At 55.0% G+C, this 19,116-nt stretch overlaps 1 protein-coding gene across 2 annotated transcripts in view; it reads right to left on the reverse strand.

The window, feature by feature from the left end:
• The window catches only part of MYH9 (myosin heavy chain 9), an 88,340-nt gene that overhangs the window by 32,626 nt on the left and 36,598 nt on the right, over window positions 1-19,116 (reverse strand). For both annotated transcript variants that reach the window (XM_024579459.4, XM_045187194.2), the window contains exons 4-10: window positions 8,211-8,238; window positions 7,352-7,445; window positions 3,239-3,331; window positions 2,654-2,717; window positions 1,999-2,097; window positions 1,490-1,633; window positions 588-683 (exon numbers count right to left, since the gene is read on the reverse strand). In XM_024579459.4, the coding sequence (XP_024435227.2) occupies window positions 588-683; window positions 1,490-1,633; window positions 1,999-2,097; window positions 2,654-2,717; window positions 3,239-3,331; window positions 7,352-7,445; window positions 8,211-8,238 (618 nt within the window). The remainder of the gene's footprint in view (window positions 1-587; window positions 684-1,489; window positions 1,634-1,998; window positions 2,098-2,653; window positions 2,718-3,238; window positions 3,332-7,351; window positions 7,446-8,210; window positions 8,239-19,116) is intronic.

A 19,116-nucleotide genomic window follows, 5' to 3' on the forward strand; every position in this document is an offset into this window, starting at 1 on the left:
TGCACACTCTCAGCCACATCTGCCAAGTGTGCAGTGGTCCACCCTCAACAAGGACTGAGCAGAGGCAGCCCCGCCAGACCCGGATACAAGGGCACCGAACAGTACATGTCCCACCGAAATAGCTGTTAATCCATGCACCCACACCTTAAGTTTTTTCAAAAGCCCCTAAGAAGGGCACAGTGAGGCCGATAACTGAAATGGGGTCATGTGCAGTGACCCAAAGGAGTAGCAGTGGCCGAGACAGGTGCAGTGACAAGGGTGTCCCGGGGCCCCAGCGCGTTCATTGTGAAGTGCACGCTGAGCCGGAGCGGTGGCAGAGGTCGTCGTCTCACCGAGACCGCTGCTCTGGTCTCGGGAACGAGTGAGGAAGACCCCGGTCCACAGGGCCACAGGCTCCTGACTCGCTCTGATGCCTACTCTATGAGGAAGGGTCACGCTCCTGTGTGTTTCAGAGAAAGTGTGGTGACGGCCAGCCATAAACTCACTCAACGTGACAGAGAGGGTGGAGTCCGGGTTTCTACAAGGCTTCCTCCTGAGCTGATCCCAGCCCACGCACCTGCCCCACATCTCGGGGGACACCGTGTTACCTGTGTTGTCGGGCATGGACGCCTGGTCGGTGTTACGCTCCTTCTTGAAGACGATGTTGCCAAGCTGAAGAACCCCCGAGATGACCCGCAGCAAGCCTTGGGATGCAATCAAAGGCAGCTCAGAACCGGACAAGGGGTGGAATAAGCCCCGAGTGGGCCTTGGCCTAGTCCACACAGAGGGCCCAGCACCCTGGGGGGGCTCACGCATCCCTGCCAGCACCTCTGGCAGACATCAGCCTGTGCTTAGATACAAGCTCTGTTAATCTTCCCAACACGTCTAAATCTGGACCAAGGATATGCCTCTAGCCCAGGGGTCACTGTCTGTTTTTACAAAGAAAGTTTTAATGGGATACAGCCAGTCCATCTCATTTCCTATTATCTGCGGCTGAGCCAAGGTGGCTCCAACTATTAGGTAAGGGAATGAGCCCACTCTCTGCGACTTTCTAAAAGAAAGCCTCCCTCCAGGCCCTCTTCACCCTCCCCCAGGGAAATGAGAAGACACAGGCAGGTTTCACACCACGATTCATTCCAGGCCTCACCAACACAAAGACCCCCAGGCCCAGCCCCTTCCACATTCCACCGAGACAAGGCAGGAATATTCATTCTGCTTTCAGCAAATGACAAGCACTACAGCAGTGCTCCCAGACCCAGGGCGGGTGAGCACCTGTCCTTTGTTCCCCTCTGTGTAAATGCCATGGGGAATCAAACAGCCCTGAAACTCAAACCTGAGCGACCATCTCCCACACACTCAAGGCCTTCCTCCTGGCCTCCACGGGGCTCCCCAAGAGTCAGAGACAACAGGAAGCTCTCCCCAGGCCCGTCAGCTGCCCTGATAGCCAAGAGGACGTGGCGACCAGCCTCTGGCCTTCCCTCCCTCACCCACAGGAGGGCCAGCCCCGTACCTATTTGCTCCTCTTCTGGGATGCCCATAATCCTCATGGCCTCCATGGTCTCCTGGAACATGTCCTTGTCCTGCTGTCCAGGAATGGTGACGTGCCCATTGGACAGGAAGCGGTATTTGTTGTACGGCTCCAACAGGAGATCCGCTGTAAGGGGTGGAAGGCAAGGGAGGTCAGTGAGGTGCTAAAACCAGAGGCTCCAGTCAAGACTGAGACATCAGCGGTCTGGGAAGTACCCCGAAGCCCCGCGATACCCCAGGAACTATGGAGTAGCCAGGAATGCTGCCTTTCCTCTGCATGTGAGACTGGCATGCATGCAGCCCCTGAGAGCCTCAGAGGCCCGTGATTCACAGACACACATGCGGCCTGCCCTGGCAAACGGAACTCGTCTGGCTTCTCCTCCCCAGCCCACAGCCGGAGTTCCCATTTCCCAGGAGGAGTCTGCAGCCCGACTTCGGCCGGAGCCTCCGGGCCTGGCAGCCCAAGTGTCAGGCAGCGGGCCCACCACTCACTCTTCAGGTGCTCTCCAGCCCCGGACAGGAGATAGTAGAAGATGTGGAAGGTCCGCTCCTCCTTGGCTTGGCGGATAGCACGAGATTTCTCCAAGAGATCTTTGCAAACATTGAGGAGCTATGCAAGCCAGAAGGAAGGCAACCCTCCATGCTCCTCTATTCCCATCAAAAGCCCCTGAACTTCACCAGGTGCGAAGAATGGCACAAAATGGCCGAATAAAACAAAAGCAAGCTCTCTTGGCTCTATCCTTCCAGGGGTGCAGCTTGTCCAAAGAACAGCGCTCACACATGGGAGCCTTGTCTGTTTCAAGGGCCCCCTTCTCACGAGCCAAAGGAGATCAGAAGACTCCCACAAGCAAGGGCTAATAATGGGGAGAAATAAATTAGCCTTCACCCCAACTCCACCTCTCTGGGTACCACACTGGACGAGCTTCAGCAGTCCCACCCACTCTAAGCTGAACCTTATCCTGCAAGGAAAGAAACTCCTAGCTCTGGCTGGGTTTTCAACGAGCCTCTCCCGTGTGCTTCCCGATGCCACAAGTGAGGTGTCCTAACAGGCCCATAAAGGGAATCTGCTGGACTCAGGAAGCAGCTCCTCCTCCATCAGAGTCATTTCCATCCACAGTATTCTTATTCCAATTCACCACAAGGATACAAGTCTCAATATTGGCTCCCACGATGTAGCCATTGACATCAAAGTTGATGCGAATGAATTTGCCCTACGGAAAGAAAAGACAAAGACAACAAAGAGATCAGAGGCCCTGCCCTCCAGTCCCTACCTCCCTGTGGTAAAGCCTGGAGGGAGAAAACCAAAAGACTATGCCTATGTGTCTGGTGGCCAGGCGCCCTGCGCCCCGCACCCCACACCGCATGGGTTCCCAGGACTCAGGAGTGCCACGCTGCTTCAAGCCTGGAACCAGAATGATGTCCAGTGGCACCCAAACTCCTCAGCGGGGGCGGGGGAAGAAGTGCTCTTCACTGCCCCATCGGGCCTTGGGTTCTAAATGGTTACTGGCTACACCCGGACCATCAGGAGCACCAGCGGTGAAGAAACCACTCACACAGGCGCACACTGACTGGAGCAGGACCCAGACTGCCCCACGCAGCAGGCCCAGGAAGCACTAAGTCTGAGCCTCCCTCACTCTTAAAGCAAGAGCACCCAGCTGGAAGGCGCCACGTGCCAAAGCTCTGAGGAGGAGCGTCTGCCCCGCAAGCTGGGACGTGGTCGGCCACTACTCACAAATCGCGAGGAGTTGTCGTTCTTCACAGTCTTGGCGTTCCCGAAAGCCTCCAGGATAGGGTTGGCCTGCAGCAGCTGCCGCTCCAGCTCGCCCTGGAAGGGAACCCAGAGGTGCAGTGAAGACCAGGCAATGGCTTGGGCTGCCAAACCTGCTCCATCAGGCAGAGGGGAGAGTGGCAGAGCCATGTCTACACGCCCAACAGGCCTAGAACAGAGGCTTCTGGTAGCCCTCCATGCCAGCCTCGGCCTGGTCCCTGTGTCACTCAAGAGCAACCTTCCTGCCAGGCCTCCAGTGACCTCAACTGGTTTGAATGTAGTTCCCTGGACTGACCGACCAGCAGTCCTTAGCAAGAAAGGGAAAGTGCAGCTAACCCAGCTCCGGGAACCTGGTACGAGGACTCCAGATCAACAAGGAGGATGCGTTGGAGACAGCACGTGAACCAAAAAAGAGACACGAAGGCACCGTTCCTTCTCCCTCTGCCCTCCTTGCCTCAGTCCCCACCAACACGCCACCTTTTTCTCCACTTCACAGAACAGATCTACAAAAGACACAATCTCACCTCATCCGTGTCCTACTAAACACTGCATTTTCCTTGCTGGCCCACTGTCCTGCCACCCCCAAACCTGCTTCCCAGCACATCAGGCATCTGAGCTTGGGACCAACAGGACTCTGAACTGCTTATCAACACCAATAAACTTTACCTGAGGCCCCATGATGCTTTGTGGTTGACAAATGCACCCTTATGCCTTATCTCCAGAGTCTTGTGACACCTGGCGTAGGCAAAGCAGAGTAGCCCCATTTCAAAGAAGAGAAAGCTGAGGAGGAGGGAGGGAGAATGACTGACTGAGGTCGTGCAGCTATTAACCAGCAATACAGGTATTGGATTTGAGTCTTCTACCAACAGCTGTCAGTCACTGCCATTCTCTCGCCCTGCCCCGCCCCCCTTGGGGGTTCAACCTGCCAGGTCGGATCAACTTTGGAAGTAGCCACTGTCCTCCCAGCAGGCCAGATAATACCTGACACTGGCCGAGGAAAACATGGATCTTGTTCACCTTATGGGGAAAGAAGACCCTGCCAGGGCCAGGCAGGGTTCTGCATGTATTAGCAAGGCTGGAGTCAAGCCAGGACTTCACGGGAATAAGGCTGCCTGTGAGTGATGAAAAGGAAGACCGGTAGCAGCAGGTGCTCCCGGGAGAGTCGTGAAGTACAGCCTTCCAGGCACACCTGCTGCAGACGAGACCTGTATACAGAGTGCTGAGGATGCAGGAAGCCCACCAGAGACCGGAAGGGGCCCAGCAGACCCACCTCCTCCTGGACCTGGGGGAGTCTTCTATTCTCAGACCTTACAGCTAAGTGAAGGAGGACCACAGCAGCCAGGTCAAGGGGTAGGAGTCCGACACCCACAGAGCAGGCTCTCCATATGTGCCCGGCACCAGTGGTCACAGCACAGCGGACTGCCACTCCTGGGTCTCGGGCAGACTGGGAAGTCAGCAAGGCAGCCCACGGGGCCAGATCTGGATGAGTGCTGCTCCCCACCCACTAAAACGTCCTCTCAAAACACAGGCCAGGCTGCCAGGCCACCAGACTGGCTGAGCCACTCCCATTCCCGCAGACAGATGGGAGCATGGCCCCGACTAGAACCTACCACCGCCTCGGCTTGGAGGCAAACGTCAGGCCTGTCTCGGGACCTCAGGCTGTTGCCAGGGAACGCAGGATCGCCAGACCAAACTCGGAAGCCACCATTTGGGATTCCAAAGGCCAGCTCCCTGCTCACAATGGTGATGGCTAACCTAGGGGTTTTTCTTTATTGATACCTACTTGGGCACAGAGGACTTACTTTTTCAATGGAATTTGCATAACATGAAATTAGGAGGTACTGTAGACTGCGTATTCTCATAAGGTTTGGGATTACCCATCTGGTTTCTGAAGGGCCTCACTGGGTGGTGTTTCTGACAATGAGCTACAACCGGTGCATAAAAAAACAGAGGAAGGAAGGGGAAGTGGGGAACAAAGGTCACTGTTCAGACTATGGAAGTCCACCTGGGAAGTCCCTTCGCTCAAGCCCTACTTTGCCAAACTGCAACCCTGCCAAAGCCCAGCCTTCTCACAGCAAGGTGAGGGGTGGGGCGGGGGGGGGGGGGGGGGGGGGGGGGGGGGAGGCCCTCCCGCTGGGTGGTCCCGGACGAGCAACTGAGTCACTCACTGCAGGGGGAGAGAGCTCTGCTACGGCTTGCCCTGACAGGCCACGACAGGCCTCAGACTGCAAGAGCAGTAAACCACATTCAAGAGTGTCTCGTGGCCCGGCTCTGTGTGGAAAATCACCATCCGGCTTCAAGCAAAGAAACCAACCAAAGTGGTCATTGACCTTTGCCACCAAGGGCCTGGGCAGTGTCAGGAGCCAGTGGCAACCTGTTCAATCACTGTGGCGGGACCTGGAGGCAGGGACAGGGTGCCCAGCACACACCAAAGCCTAGGGAAGAGGGTGTGACAAGTTTGCTTCCACTTACCACACCCCCTCCACAGCCGTCTTATCTCAGGGCCGGGGGCCTGCCTTCCCCTCTGCAGCTGGAGTCCCATAAATAACACAAATGGGTCTATACTTCTGCTCTCTTAACTGTGGTCTTATCTCAGGAACGACTCCAAGGTCACCCTCTAGAGACCCAGGCACATACTAGGCATTCAACAAATAGTTGGGAAGTGGATTTTACAGCAAATTCAGAGATGGAAAACCACAGCTAGAGAACGCCTAACCTCGCAGCCCTATTTTTAAAATAGGCCTCCTAAAAAGAATGGAAAATGGGGTGGGGGGGATGGAGAGAGGGAGCAAAAGAAACTTTATTAGTTTCTAAATATAACTCCTGACGCCCCGTGGAAAAAGATTCAGAATGTCTTGAGAAGCTTGGCACATGAGAAGTTACTTTTGGTTCCATTCCAGAAGACTGTTCATTAGGACATTCTGCAGCACACGCCCAGGTCCGCATGCAGAGACACACACCACTACTTACTTACACACACTGCGCACAGCGCCCTGCCGGGGTGGGGGGGCCGCCCAGAGGGCGCAGTTCCCCTGGCAGCTTGAGGGGACACCGCGGACACTTAGATTTCACAGGGAAGTTTAAGAGTGTGTGTTTGAGAGAAAGAGAGAGAGCACCACACAGGCATGCTTAAGACTGATCACCCCCCACTCTGGGAAAGTCCAACGTAGGCCTTCCAGGCACTGCTTCTGACCAGTGCAGCGGGGGCAGGTGAGAGGGGCCGGAACACTGAGCGTGTGGGGCTCCGGGAGAGCAGGTTCCCGTCCCACTGTGCCGCGGTCCGGGCTCTGCACCGGGCGGTACAGCTACCGTGCGCGTGGGGAACTCTGGGCGGACTGGAATTTCTGAGAACAGCTAGGTGATGAGGCCCATAACCATCCTGCGGGAGCTGTCATTTCAGAGTGCACGGGAGGTCACTGTGTGTCACACCCAGCCCCCCTCCTCACAAGACAGTCAGTGAGCGGAGCCGATGAGAACAGTCCGAGCCGCAGAAAGTGACAATGGTGTGGAGTGAAAAGCTGCGTAGGAAAAAATACACAATTCAAGGGCACGCGATGATCAGAACACGCATTCCTGGTGCAGAACGTGCAGTAAACGTGCAGCTCACCTAGCGAGGACACTGCTGAGTTCGACCATAATCCACCAAGAGGGAGAGGGGAAAAAAAGGGACGTGAGAAGACTTTCCGATTGCCCTTTCTCTCTTCGCTGGGGGGCTGTCCACCCAGAAGCACGTCAACAGCAGGGAGTCGAATGCAGGCCTGCCCAAGATCCTGCAAGACTCCATTAGCTTGAGAACCAAATTTTGGAATCTCTCTTCCAACCTCAGAGGTGGAGGCCACGCAACAATTAGCTGCCAACCCCCGGTGGGCTCTGGTTTCCATAGCAACTCAGAAAGTTGGAGGCCAAGGGAGAACTGAGCTGGCTACCAATGGACCCACTCCCAAGATGGCTGCTCTGCAGCTTCGATGAAAGTGGGCCCGATGAAAGCTTCTGCCTTGTTCCCCAAATGCTCTCATTTTAAGCCGAGCCATGAAGCATTAAGCTATCTTTCTCATGGGGAGAAAGGCCCCCACTCACCTGGTCCTTCTTGCTTTTATGTGAGGAGGCCACGTGAGCCAGATACTGAATGACTTTCTTGGTGTTCTCAGTCTTGCCGGCTCCAGATTCACCCCTGCCAAGAGAGCCAAGAAGTTCTCAGGGGCGAGGTGGCCAAATCCTTGACGCCTGTCCCTTCCCCACTGCATGCGCTACTGCCCACCATTCTTTTGAGGGTTAATGAGGAACCTAACACCTAGTGGCAGAAAAGGGGACAGGCAAATAAATGCTATTTCTGGAATCTTCTCTCAGGCCAATTCCCATGGCCCCGCTGCCTGCCCTGGCCACTCGGCAGCCTCTGCATCCAAATGTCTTAGGAATCGTTTAGAGGCAGCTGTTGACCCAGGGGTCAAAGGCGCTCATACATGTTCCTTGAAACTGCACTTGAAGGAATGTCCTGTACCGCTAACTCCCTCTGTGACGGGGTTTATTTATCCCCTTGTTAAGTTCCGAGGACGAGGGGGAGGGGGAGAGGCCCAGTGCCCACTTCCATCCAGGTAAAGAACGCCACTGCTCAGAGCCAGAAGAGGCTCGCTCTGGAGGGGCGGCAGTTGCTGGCCCTGCTCTGTCGAGAAGACCCTCACTTCTCCCCTCGGCTATAAACCCACCTCCCTGCCCGTCAGCTGCTTTGAGGAAGGCGATTAAATCTTGGCCCATGAAATAAAGCTTATCCCTACTGTAGCCCTACTGTGGTCCCTACTGGACCACTCAGTAGCCCGTCCCTTGGGGAAGGGGCAGGGCTGAGTCGGGAATAGAACTCATCAGCCTGGGTTTGGGTAGGCATCCTCGAGGGTCGGAGCAGATGGGACAACACACCCACCACCCTGACAGGAACACTTACGTGCACAAAATGGACTGGTCCTCTCGGTCTGAAACAGAGAAGGCATCAGGTTAACTTCTACCAGAAACGAGAGCCTCCCCCCCCCCCGCTTCCGACCAGCTGCCCACACACGCTGACCCTACGCCTCGCTCAGAGAAGGGGCATTCCTCAGCGGCACTGGACAGCAGCTCCTCCTCCAGGAGCTCCGAATGCCCGCACACCCTGCTGCCCCGCCCGACAACACCAGAACTAGTCCTCTCTCTCACTTTTGAGAAAGTCAGTCTAAGAAAAGCTCTCCAGGAGTCTGCTTTTCTGAGTGCTGAGGTGGGGCGTTCCCTGTGTGTTTGTAAGCGGGGTGCCGGCTGCTGGAAATCAGGCCTGTGGCAGGTGTTCTAAGTGTTGTCCACATTTAAGTAAGGAGCACCAGTTAAGAGGCTCGCAGAGGGGCGTGGTAGATGGGGCTGGCTCTGCAGCGGGACAGCCCTGGGGCGAGGTGCTGCCAGGTCACATGCCCAGGCTCCCAGGGCCCAAGCCTCCTCCTGGGTGGGGAGTGATTGTGCTCATGCAAGTAACATTCCTGAAAGCACCAGCGTGGCACCTGACACGTGGGAAACACTCAGTCATGTAAACTGAGAGACAACTTGGGGGGGGGGGGGGGCGGGGAACAGAAGCTGACCAGAATCACAGCTTCTGACCAGTTCAGTAACCTGGGTCTGGCCGGAACTTTCCGCAACTCTCCCCAGCTTGTGAACTTCTCCGCAAGTAAAGATATAAATGAGTCCCTTCCCTAGGGCACAGGAGGGACAGTCACACCCACACCTTGAAGCTGCCTTTGATAGGAATGCTTTAAGACCTTCAGGCTGATCGGTGTCGGTGCTGGGTGTCTAATTTTAAGCGATATCTGCAAATACAAACTCATTTTTTCCCCTTTCATCCCACCCCACGTAACACCCCCAGCCTACCTGAAGTCAAATCAGCCTGAATCCAGGACCGGACTACTCACTACTATTTGAGCAGTGGAGAGTAATCCCCCCCATCAGCTGCCTTATCCATGACGTAAATATGGCCCCAACTCCCTGGGAGGACCAGTTTGCAGAACAGGAACAGCACAGGAACGGACCCACACGCACCCTGAAACAGGCTGCTGCCCGCGCGCTTCCCCAGCAGGAAGCCGCCCGGAGGGCCGGCAGTGGCACCGTCAGGCCAGCAGGCCTGCTTCTAGTTGTCGGCACAGCTACTGGGTAGAAACCGACTCTGGCCATCTGCAAAGACACACTCACTGGCCCCCACTGCCAGCCAGGCCCTGCCGGCCAGGGCCCTGCGAAGTGACTCATGGCTTCCCGTGTGCATGGCCCCAGGAGACAGAGGTGAGCCTCCAGCATGCCTGATCTCTCAGCGCACTGGGCTGGGCACTCACCACCATCTCTCTTCAGGTCTGCAGGTCACTCGGGAGGAAAAGAGGGAGTGGGACAAAAAGGAGGAAAACTACACCTAATACCCAACACAAGCAGCAGCTGCCCATCCTCCTCCCCAGCCTTCCCCCGCCCCCACTAAGAAATGGCAGAGTTGGGGTATGGCAGGAAGTCAGCCATTCCCCTCGCATAAGCCCGCCCCCATCCTGCTCCCCACTGCGGGCTGCTCAGAGCAGGCCCCAAAGAGACTGGCAACCATGCCTCCCCTGTCTCCACTTTTCCACAAAAGAGAGTCCCTCAAGGTTGCGGCCAGGGCTGAGGCAGTCTCCATAAAGACACACAGAAAGGCAGAGGGATGGAGGCTGGGGGCTAACGCTCGGGGAAGACGAGCAGTTTCCATCGCCCGCCTTTAAGAGCAGCATGGTGACTGAGAAGGATCTGGGACAAAAACGGCTGTGATCTGGGGCCCCAGCTGCAGGCATGTTTAGGCACCGCTCACAAGGGGGCAAGACTGTACCTGCACGTGCTGGCAAGTCGTGAGACAGCAGCGGCCGGCACTACCATAAAAGGAAACGCTCCCATCCCTTCCCGAAGGAATCGTTTTCCCAGAACTGTCTAGGCCTGGTCCCTGGGATGGCTGGAATTCCTCTAATTGTATGAGGAGTCAGATGCCAAGCTGCTGAACAACAGGAAGCAGAGCCCTCCCCGCCACACGCACACACGTGGTACGAGCACATAGGTGCACGTTCACACACAGAGGACGTGGACAAGCTGCATGCAGACACACATGCACAGGCACACATAGGTACGTGTGTAAGAGATGCACATGGGCACAAGCACACAGATTCCAATTCCAGAGCAGCCTCATCATGTAACCTCTATGTACCCCTCTTCCCAACCCCAGCTCTTCCTCTCCTTTGACGGTTCGCTCCAATTCCTAAAGCCAAGATAGCATTGTTAACACAGCCTAAAAGGAAAGCCTCCCAAACTTCCATGTTTCCCTTTAAAGAACCCTTAATTCACTGTGCCAAAACGCAGATGCTTTCGCAGAGGAAAACTGGTGGGAGGCCCATCTCATTTCCTCAACTCTTGCCCTACCACCCGGTGCCCCAAGTCTACCTGCCTACCATGAATGACACCATGGCCCTACATCGGGAAGGTCTTCTCAAGTCTTACAGTAGCTTTGGGTCTGTTATCTTGTGGCCGTACAGTGACCTGAGGGGGCACGTAAGGCAGGAAGCGTCCCTATTTTGCAGAAGCCTCCTCTTGCATCAGTTCTTCTGTTTCGTTCCCAAGCTCTCTCCTGGCTTGTGGAATGGTTTGAACTCTCAGCCACCAGTCAGCTGTCCACCTGACCCCAGTGGCTCTGCATTCCAGTGAGGACCCTCCTTAACACTCACTTCATAGGCCCTTCCCCACACCCGAGAGTCCAGCCTGCAAGGTTGTTTTGGCTCAAGTCCTTATTTGGGCCCATATGGCTTATTTGAAAACTCCCTTCCTTCCTTCGTTCACACCAGAGGAGACAGACAAATAGACAGGAACCCTGTGGCCCAGACCAGGGGAAAGCACCCCCCAGGAACAACCCTGTTCTGGGAAACAGGCTCCCTGCCGGGATGAACCTTAGCCTGACCTCAGAGCCCAACCCCTCCTGCCCAGCCTTACCTAGGTGGGGACAGGGTAGAGAGAGAATAGATTATGACTCTCTGCACTGCACACTTTTAAAAGAAACAGCAGCCCTTCCTCAAATCAAATCTTCCCGAATCCCCACTGTGAAGAACAGTTATAAAATCCAGAGCTGCTTCTGCTTTTCTGGGAGGTGGATACAGGGCTTCCTTAGAGCACACTTTGACAACCACTGGTCCCCAAGTCTAGAGCGGTGCCAACAAGGAGAAAGCCACTGGCCTGGTGCTCCAGAGCCCTGGTTCCAATCCTCGCTCAACAATCCCCGCTCGTGATGCCTGGTCCTGGTCCTGCAGGGAATCAGGAGCAGGCCTCGCTGGCAGGGCCGCTCTGAGGACTGGATGGAGCAGGCGCTCAGGAACGCTGTCCTTCCCTGACCAGCGTGGCTCGGCGGCTTTGTGTGGTTCCGCAAAGCAAAAGACCCCCTATTCAGTTCCCCGTCAGGGCTGCGGGTTCAGCCCCCAACTGGGATGCATACAAGAGGCAACTGATCAATGACGGTTCTCCCTCACATTGGTGTTTCTCTCCCTCTATTTCTCCCTGCTTTCCCCTCTCTCAAACGAACAAATAAATACAATTTGAAAGCAAAAGCAAAGGAAACGCTGTCCCTAACAAGCCGAGCCCTCTGCGCCTCCCAGCTCTCACCGCACACCCTCGGAACAAGGGCAGGAAAGGTCTTCCGTTACACGTTCAGTGCTGAGACCATTCCCTCTCCTGACTTTATTTTAGACCCCAAACGCCCTGAGGCCTTTTGGATCTGAAGCACATATCCAAACGGGCAAGTGTTTCCAGGAAGCTTAGAAGACCCTGCTCAGGTGGATGGAGGGGGACACCTGACCACAGGTATTTCATCCCAGGTTCAGACAGACTTCTGCTAGGGGCCTTATCTCTGACTTCCTGTGTAAGAGGAGCTGCTGATTCTTGTCCATAAAAGGCCAGGAGGCTCACACAGCGGTGACATCAGCCCCCACAGGAAGTACAGAGAGGGAGCCTGGTCCACCAGCAGTCGCGGTGGGGCTGACTCACTGGAACACACTCAGATGAGGCCTCCTGAGGTTCAGCCAGACCTGCTCTCTCAGGAGCACGCCTGGAAGAGCGTCCTGCCCCCAGCACCCATCTTCGGGTCAACCAGGTTTCTTGAAACAAGAAACAAAGACTCCAAGGGCAGTTTCAAGTTGGGCGACACGGCTGCCCAGGGGAGAGATGACGAGCTGACCCATGACAAACGGGCTGAAACACTCCATCACCAAGGGGTCTGTCTTTCACAAAAACTGCAGAGCAGACCCCGTGGCCACTCACTGTGCAACACCCCGCCCCCCCGCCCCACTGCATGTCACCTGGGTGGCAAGCCTCAGGCTGCCCAAGGCAAACTCCTGGGCTCCAGAGCTCCTTCTCCTGGAGCCTCTCGTGGACAGCGTCAGGGGCTCAGTGAGCCAAAGTGCAAGCACACTTGGGCCAAAACCAAGTATAAGGTGTGGAGAGACCTGCAGGTTCAAGCTCAGAACCTGGGGGTGGGAAGGCCCTAGAGGACATCCGGTTGCACCACCTGTGTCTAGAGGTCAGGACACCACGTCCCGAGACACCCAATGACTTGATCAAAGTCACACAAGCTGGGCCAAGAACCCAGGCCTCTGGATGCCTAGAGCTTCCCCAGAGAGCTCCAACAGGGCAGGGCTCTGTGCCGCCAGCAGCCCCATCTCAGTGCTGCACAGAAAGGGTCATCCACACTCACCAAGTGTCACATGGGGCCTTGCAAGCTGTCTACTACTTTCTCTAAAGCCAGCCCAATTCATGAGCTTGGGTTACAAGCACTTGGGAAGCAGAAAGGTGAGAAAAAGTAAGTGGAAAAGAATGCTTCACGTTAGCAGACACTGCAGGTGGATGCCGAGCCTCAGAGGCCTGTGTCATGGAGCCTCTGGCGGCCTGCCCGCCTAGCAGTCAGCCAGCGAGAAGGCAGTCCCCACCGGTGGCTCCCAAGCACACAGTGTGGTCACTGGCAATGTTTTCTTCAAGACACAAAGCTGGGCCCTGACCAGAGCAGCAATGCAACCCAGAAGTCCACCGGACTTGGCCCCATGTCTCCGCCTACATGCTCCCCGACGCAGGGCTGTGGTGTGAACCCTGCTGAGGAGGCCCTAGTCCCCAGTTACAGGAGGCAGAGAAGAGGCAGCCCTCCCCAGCAGGCACCCTCGATAGTTAGGAAGAAGCCCAGGGGACTGCACTCAGCTTTCAATATGTGGGAGGGCAAGCAAGGCCCCAAGCAAGCAAGCCTTCTCTGGGCCGCAATGCACCCAGCAGCTCACACAGGTGAGCTCCCAGAGCACAGCCAAACCTGTCAGAAACCACTGTTTATCCGCCTTTCTTGTGGATGGGGCCAGCAGCAAATGTCACAAGCCACACGTGAGTGCTGACGGCCCACAGCAAATACCACCAGGACACCGGGAGGGAGTTAACACCCCGAGGTCAGGTCTGCCCTGCTCTTCAACAGCATTCCCTGGGAGAAATGGAAAGTCAGGCAAGATCCTGGACAGAAAAGACTAAGCCAGGACCACAGGCCTGCAGAGGGCAGGGCTCTCAGTTGGGGAGAAAGGGGAGGACAGGGAAGGACAACAGGCCACTAACAGGGAACGAGACAGACACTGCCAGGCAAAGCTCAGGACACACGTGGCTCAACGCTGGAGCACACACAGCCCTGCAAAGAGAACAATGGACTTTGCGAAAACAGCCTTTGGAAGAGTTGGGTCAGCCTTGCTAGAGAATGTCAGGAACTTGAATGCTAGGAGATGAACAATGGTGGCACATGAAGATGCTTCCTGAAGAAGTCGGGGCCCGGTCACCTCAGAGAAGGGGCAATCAAATGACATGAAAGGCCCAAATTTGCTCCCAGAGCACTTAGACCTCTGCCCTACCGTATTTGTGAAACAGCTTGTGTTGCAGAAACAAGATCTTCACCAAGAGTCACGAAGCCCAGCTGGAATGGCATCCTGAGCCCCCATCAGCACTGTCTGTTCGCCTGGAGAACATCTCAGGTCCTCAGAGTTTATTGCAAAGGTAACCAAAACCTCAACAAGACAAGAGGAGTTTTTTTAGAAGCCACTTACTGGATCCTTATTTTTAGTCCTGAAACTTGCAGCTCTCGTTCCTCTTTAGTTTTAGGGAATTCTTTTTCTCATCTGATAACTTAACTACAGAAATCAGGCAGGGACGGAAAGCAACCCTTTCCTCTGAACACGCCACTGTCCAGCCCTGACATCGTGCAACACGGCCCGCCGAGAACAGGAAAAACAGGCTAGTAAGCAGCGTTCCCCAGGCAGGAAGAGAGGAACCGTCCAGGGGTGGAGAGCCCAAAGCGGCCTCGCCGTTGGAGACTTCGCACGTGAGTTTTTGTTGTTTGTTCTGGGGGAGCGGTAACACAGACATTGGGCCAAGTTTTCAACCACCCCCAAAGTTTCAGGTTCCAAGAGGGCACTTCTTTCTTCTACTTCAGTCGGGGCAGAGCAAAGCACAGCGGGCCTGTTGGGTTGGAATAGAAACAGAACAAAAATGCAAGCCCAAAGCCGAAGGCCTGAGAAGGATCCATTAACCACAGATTCCTCTTGCAGAAAGAACGTTTTACAGAAATGAGACTGACAGGCATGGCCACATTATAATTAAGCAGCCTCATAACAGGGGCTGGGCTTTCTTTCTGGGGGGCATGACAAAGCAGCCTCCTAGGGTCGGCCCTAGGGAAGTGCCTCCTGGTCCCGGCTGCACGTCTGGGAGAGGGCCCAGGCTGCTTGTCACACAGCCCCCCCGAGACCCCCACAGTACCTCACTTCACTGAGGCTAAAGAATCATCTCTAGAGCACACGAGACATTCCCCGAGCACCCCAGCATGCTCTCTGGAAGCCCCACGGATGCCACGTGGACCCAAAGGTCCTCTCCAGGTCTGTGGACTAGATCGGACAAGTTGGAGACCCTGTCTGCCGGCACACGCCGGCGTATCATGGGGTCACTGCGGGAAGGCAGCCTTGACAAGCCACTTCCTGTGCACGCTGCTACCCAGAGCCTGGCCTCTCAGAGAGTGCTCCTCGAGGAGAGTAAGTCGCCCGCCTGGAGGAAGCTACTGGTTATCACCTTCAGTGAGCAGCGGGAGTGTAGACTGAAGGAACATGCTAATTGCAGACAGGGACAATTCGGTCCAGAAACTGCATTGCCAGACTCCTCCTGCTACCTTCTAAGGGGCACTTACTGCAGGCCAAGAAGCCTTCTTTAATTCTTACAATAACCTTGCCAACTACGTTTTATCAAGCCCAAGAGGTAGACGAGAAAACAAGGCCCAGTCAGAGTGAGTGAGCTGCCAGAGCCCGGTCACAGTAAGGGAAGTGACAGGCAGATTCTGACACAAACCAAGCCCAAACCCCACGCTCTCTTCTCCACACCATACTTCCTCTTCACAAGGCAAGTTTCTCCCTAAAACTAAGGCTCAGCAGACACTTTTGGTGACCTGCCACAGTAAGCTATGTCATTATCGAAGCCTTCCACTACCCCAGCACCCTCAACGCTAGGTGGGGGACCCCTCTGTTAGACTGCCAGACTCTCACTTTCCTCCTAAAGTTTATTTACCTGCCTCTCAAGACTGGCTTTTGACCTCCTCCAGGCAGGGCCATAACTAGCACACAGTAGGTGCTCAGTTAACATGCAGAGCCATGCACAGGCACAGAGCACGCCCCTCAGGGTGAACCGATGCTGCCCCCTCGGCACACGCGGGCGAACAGCTCGCCCCAGACCTCCCTGCAGACAGCGGGCCTTTGTGTGCAATGGCTGGCTGGACGAGCCTCCTGGTTGGCACATTCCTGCTTAAGTGGAGTCATCACATCTGTGGCTTCCTCGGCCGACCGGCCTGGCGAGTCCGTTCCAAGCCGTGCTTTACTGTGCCTTCGAAGCGTTCCCCAGCCTCTCACCAACACGGTGCTTTTCCTCAGAAAGACCCTGGAGAGCAGAGCGCTCCTTGGGAGCAACCACCAGGGCAGACAATGTGGACAGAGGGGAAGCAGGGCTGCTCCTCCTCCAAACCAGCGGGCCAGGGAGGAGAATTCCTCCAAACACCAGCCCCAGAAATGGGGGGCAACGGCGTCCCTGGGGAGCAGACACCGGGACAAAGTCAGGAGACCCTGGCTTCTGGAGCTGACTAGCTTCGGGCCTTTGGACAAGGCTGTTATCATTTCTGGGCCTGTCCCTTTTCCTGGGAATGACAAGTGTCACGCTCAGATGTAAAGGTAGCGCTAAAGTTCTACCCTTCACTGTTTGCCCCAAGGTTAGGCAACAACTGAGAGGAACGGGGACACCCACCGGGCACTTTGAGCAATGGCTTGGTGACCAACCACCTCTGGTGCAGCTTCTGCTGAGAAGCAGAGTAAAGGGTTAAACAGCTTAGGTTAGCTCAGGCAGGAATGAAAGCAGCCCCTGCTGCCACTGCCCCAGAAACGCTGGGAGCTCATTAAAATATCATAAAGCCACCAAAAGTGACCGGCATTCTAAGGAACAAAAAGAGGGGTGTTTTTTTCCCTACTCTTACTGGGGAGATAACTGGGCTCGAGTCAAACTCCTTAACCAGCCAGACCTGTCAGAACATAAGACACTCTCACCCACAGAGGGCAGCCCCTTGCTCCCGCGCCGGATGGGCTCCTCTCCCCGCTCTAGGGCTCGCTTCTGCCCCTCGGGAGGCAGCTGCACAGAGTTTACCTTCTCTCCTCCTGGCCTAGGACAGGTGGGGCTTCACGGAGTCCTGAGGGTCGGTTCAATCCCCAGGACGGGGAGACCCATTAATGGCCATGACAACAAATCAACCAAATGGGAAAGCCAAGGTTGGGAGGGTGAAACAACTACGTCACCACAACTTTAATTAAACCCAAGGCTGGGGATTAAAACAACAGAACTGCGCCGGGCACGTCTGGGCTGCACTATAACCGCTTATTGACACAAACCCGCCAGCCTTTCCGCAGGGCCCAACCACCACGGTGCCTTTCCAACTACCCCAGGCACCAGCGCCCACACCTTCCTCTGCGTTCCCGCGACACCTGGCTGCGGTTGTGTTGGCACCAGGTGTAGGTAGCAACTTGTCTTGTTACTTAGCCATGGCCGCAGACCTCTGTGGACAAATATGTCTCATCTCTCCACTTAGAATGCCAGGGCCTCCAGGGCCAGGATAAAGTACTAAACCTCTTGGTATTCTAGGACTTTCCATCTCTTATCTCCAAGGCCTAATGCAGAACGCCATATGCTGCCATGCCCCATCCCGTGCCCACGGCAGACAGCACCAATCTATCCCAGCATTCCTTGGCATTGAATCTCAGGTCCTTGCCAACACAGGGCGGAGCGAGCCACTATTCACTGATGGGAGCTGACGCTCAGAGTAAAACCAACCTGTAGTGCTTAGTCAACGGTTCTCCAGTGGGGGCAATTTTGCCCCCAGAGGACATTCGGTAGCTGTACATGGGGACAGAGAAGGTGGGTGGTCCTGGCATACAGTGAGTAAAGGCCCAGATGGTGCAAACAGCCAGCAATGCACAACACGAGCATCCCAAAGAGAATGATCTGGTCCCAGATGTCCAGTGTGCCGGTTTAAGAAACCCTGACTTAGGTGGAATAACCACATAACTCATCATCTAAACCAGGATGCTTCTCTAAGTGACAAGGGGCACTATTAATACCAACTCCAGGACGACAGGCATGCACCAGGGCTCACAGGCAAACCAGAGCACTTCTGAGAGTAGAGACAGAGGGAGGTCCCTTGAAAGGGCCAAATAACTCATCTCATAAAAGTCCCCAGACAAAGCCACCAACTACCCTATTTGCCAGAATAAATGCTAGTCTATCATAAGCCACAACCAGCAGAGAGGAAATCCGTTTCTCCTTCTTGTTTAGAGAAAAAGCAGAAAAGGGACCGTCTGGCGTGCCTTTTAAGATGTGAGTGGCAGAGAACAAACCTGCTCCCCTCAAATCCAGGGGGCAGCGTGTGCTGAGATATGCTCTTGAAAAGAAAGTTCATTCTAACAGGTTGCTGACCCCGAGGCTCCCTGCTGACACCCGACTGAGGATGAGAACCAAAGTCTCTTCTTCAGGAACCCTCTTTACTAATGAACCATCTTGTCATAACAGGAGCAACTTCTGTTAATTAACTTCCTCCCTGCCCCAAGAACAAGAGGCCTACTGCTAATTGCTTTGCAGGTCAACTGTGTATAACAAGAGGAACTTGGAAATGTCTCAGTCGGTCAACATGGGAGTTTAAGAACTACAGCAAGTCAAAAATTAATCTGAAGGTGGTGAAAGCCTCTCAGACGGAGGGTCAGAGAGTGCGTGGACACAGCACCTGCACGGACCGATAAAGAGATGCACCAGGATCTTAGTGCCCCATGCCCACAAAGGAATTCCCCATCTCTGGTCTCCAGAGGATGAAAACACCCACACGCTTGCCCTCGTAACTTGGGGCAGCTCCTCGGCTAATATCAAGGCTATTCCGTTATGTCCAAGACTTCCTGGTCAGCACAAAGGAAGTTCCGGCCCTCTGCATAGTTTTGTTTTTTAAAATGATCTCCACCCTGTAGAACTGAGTTTTGCCCCTGTATTTTCTGTTGCTGTGATCGAACAAACGAAACACAAACGAATCTCTTTGGGAAGGGATCGCATGGGTTATTGGGAAGTCCAGTTCCAAGAACGCCAACTCCTAGGGCCATGCTTTGTATCATTACATTACTTGTCATAACAGCTTGTCTGAAAATGAAGCAAGCCCACTTGATAAACACAGTTCAAGTCCAGCAGCCAGGTGTGGGGGCATTTCCAATTCAGTAGCGCAG

The sequence above is a fragment of the Desmodus rotundus genome, chromosome 3 (assembly GCF_022682495.2).
Source record: "Desmodus rotundus isolate HL8 chromosome 3, HLdesRot8A.1, whole genome shotgun sequence".
NCBI lineage: Eukaryota > Metazoa > Chordata > Mammalia > Chiroptera > Phyllostomidae > Desmodus > Desmodus rotundus.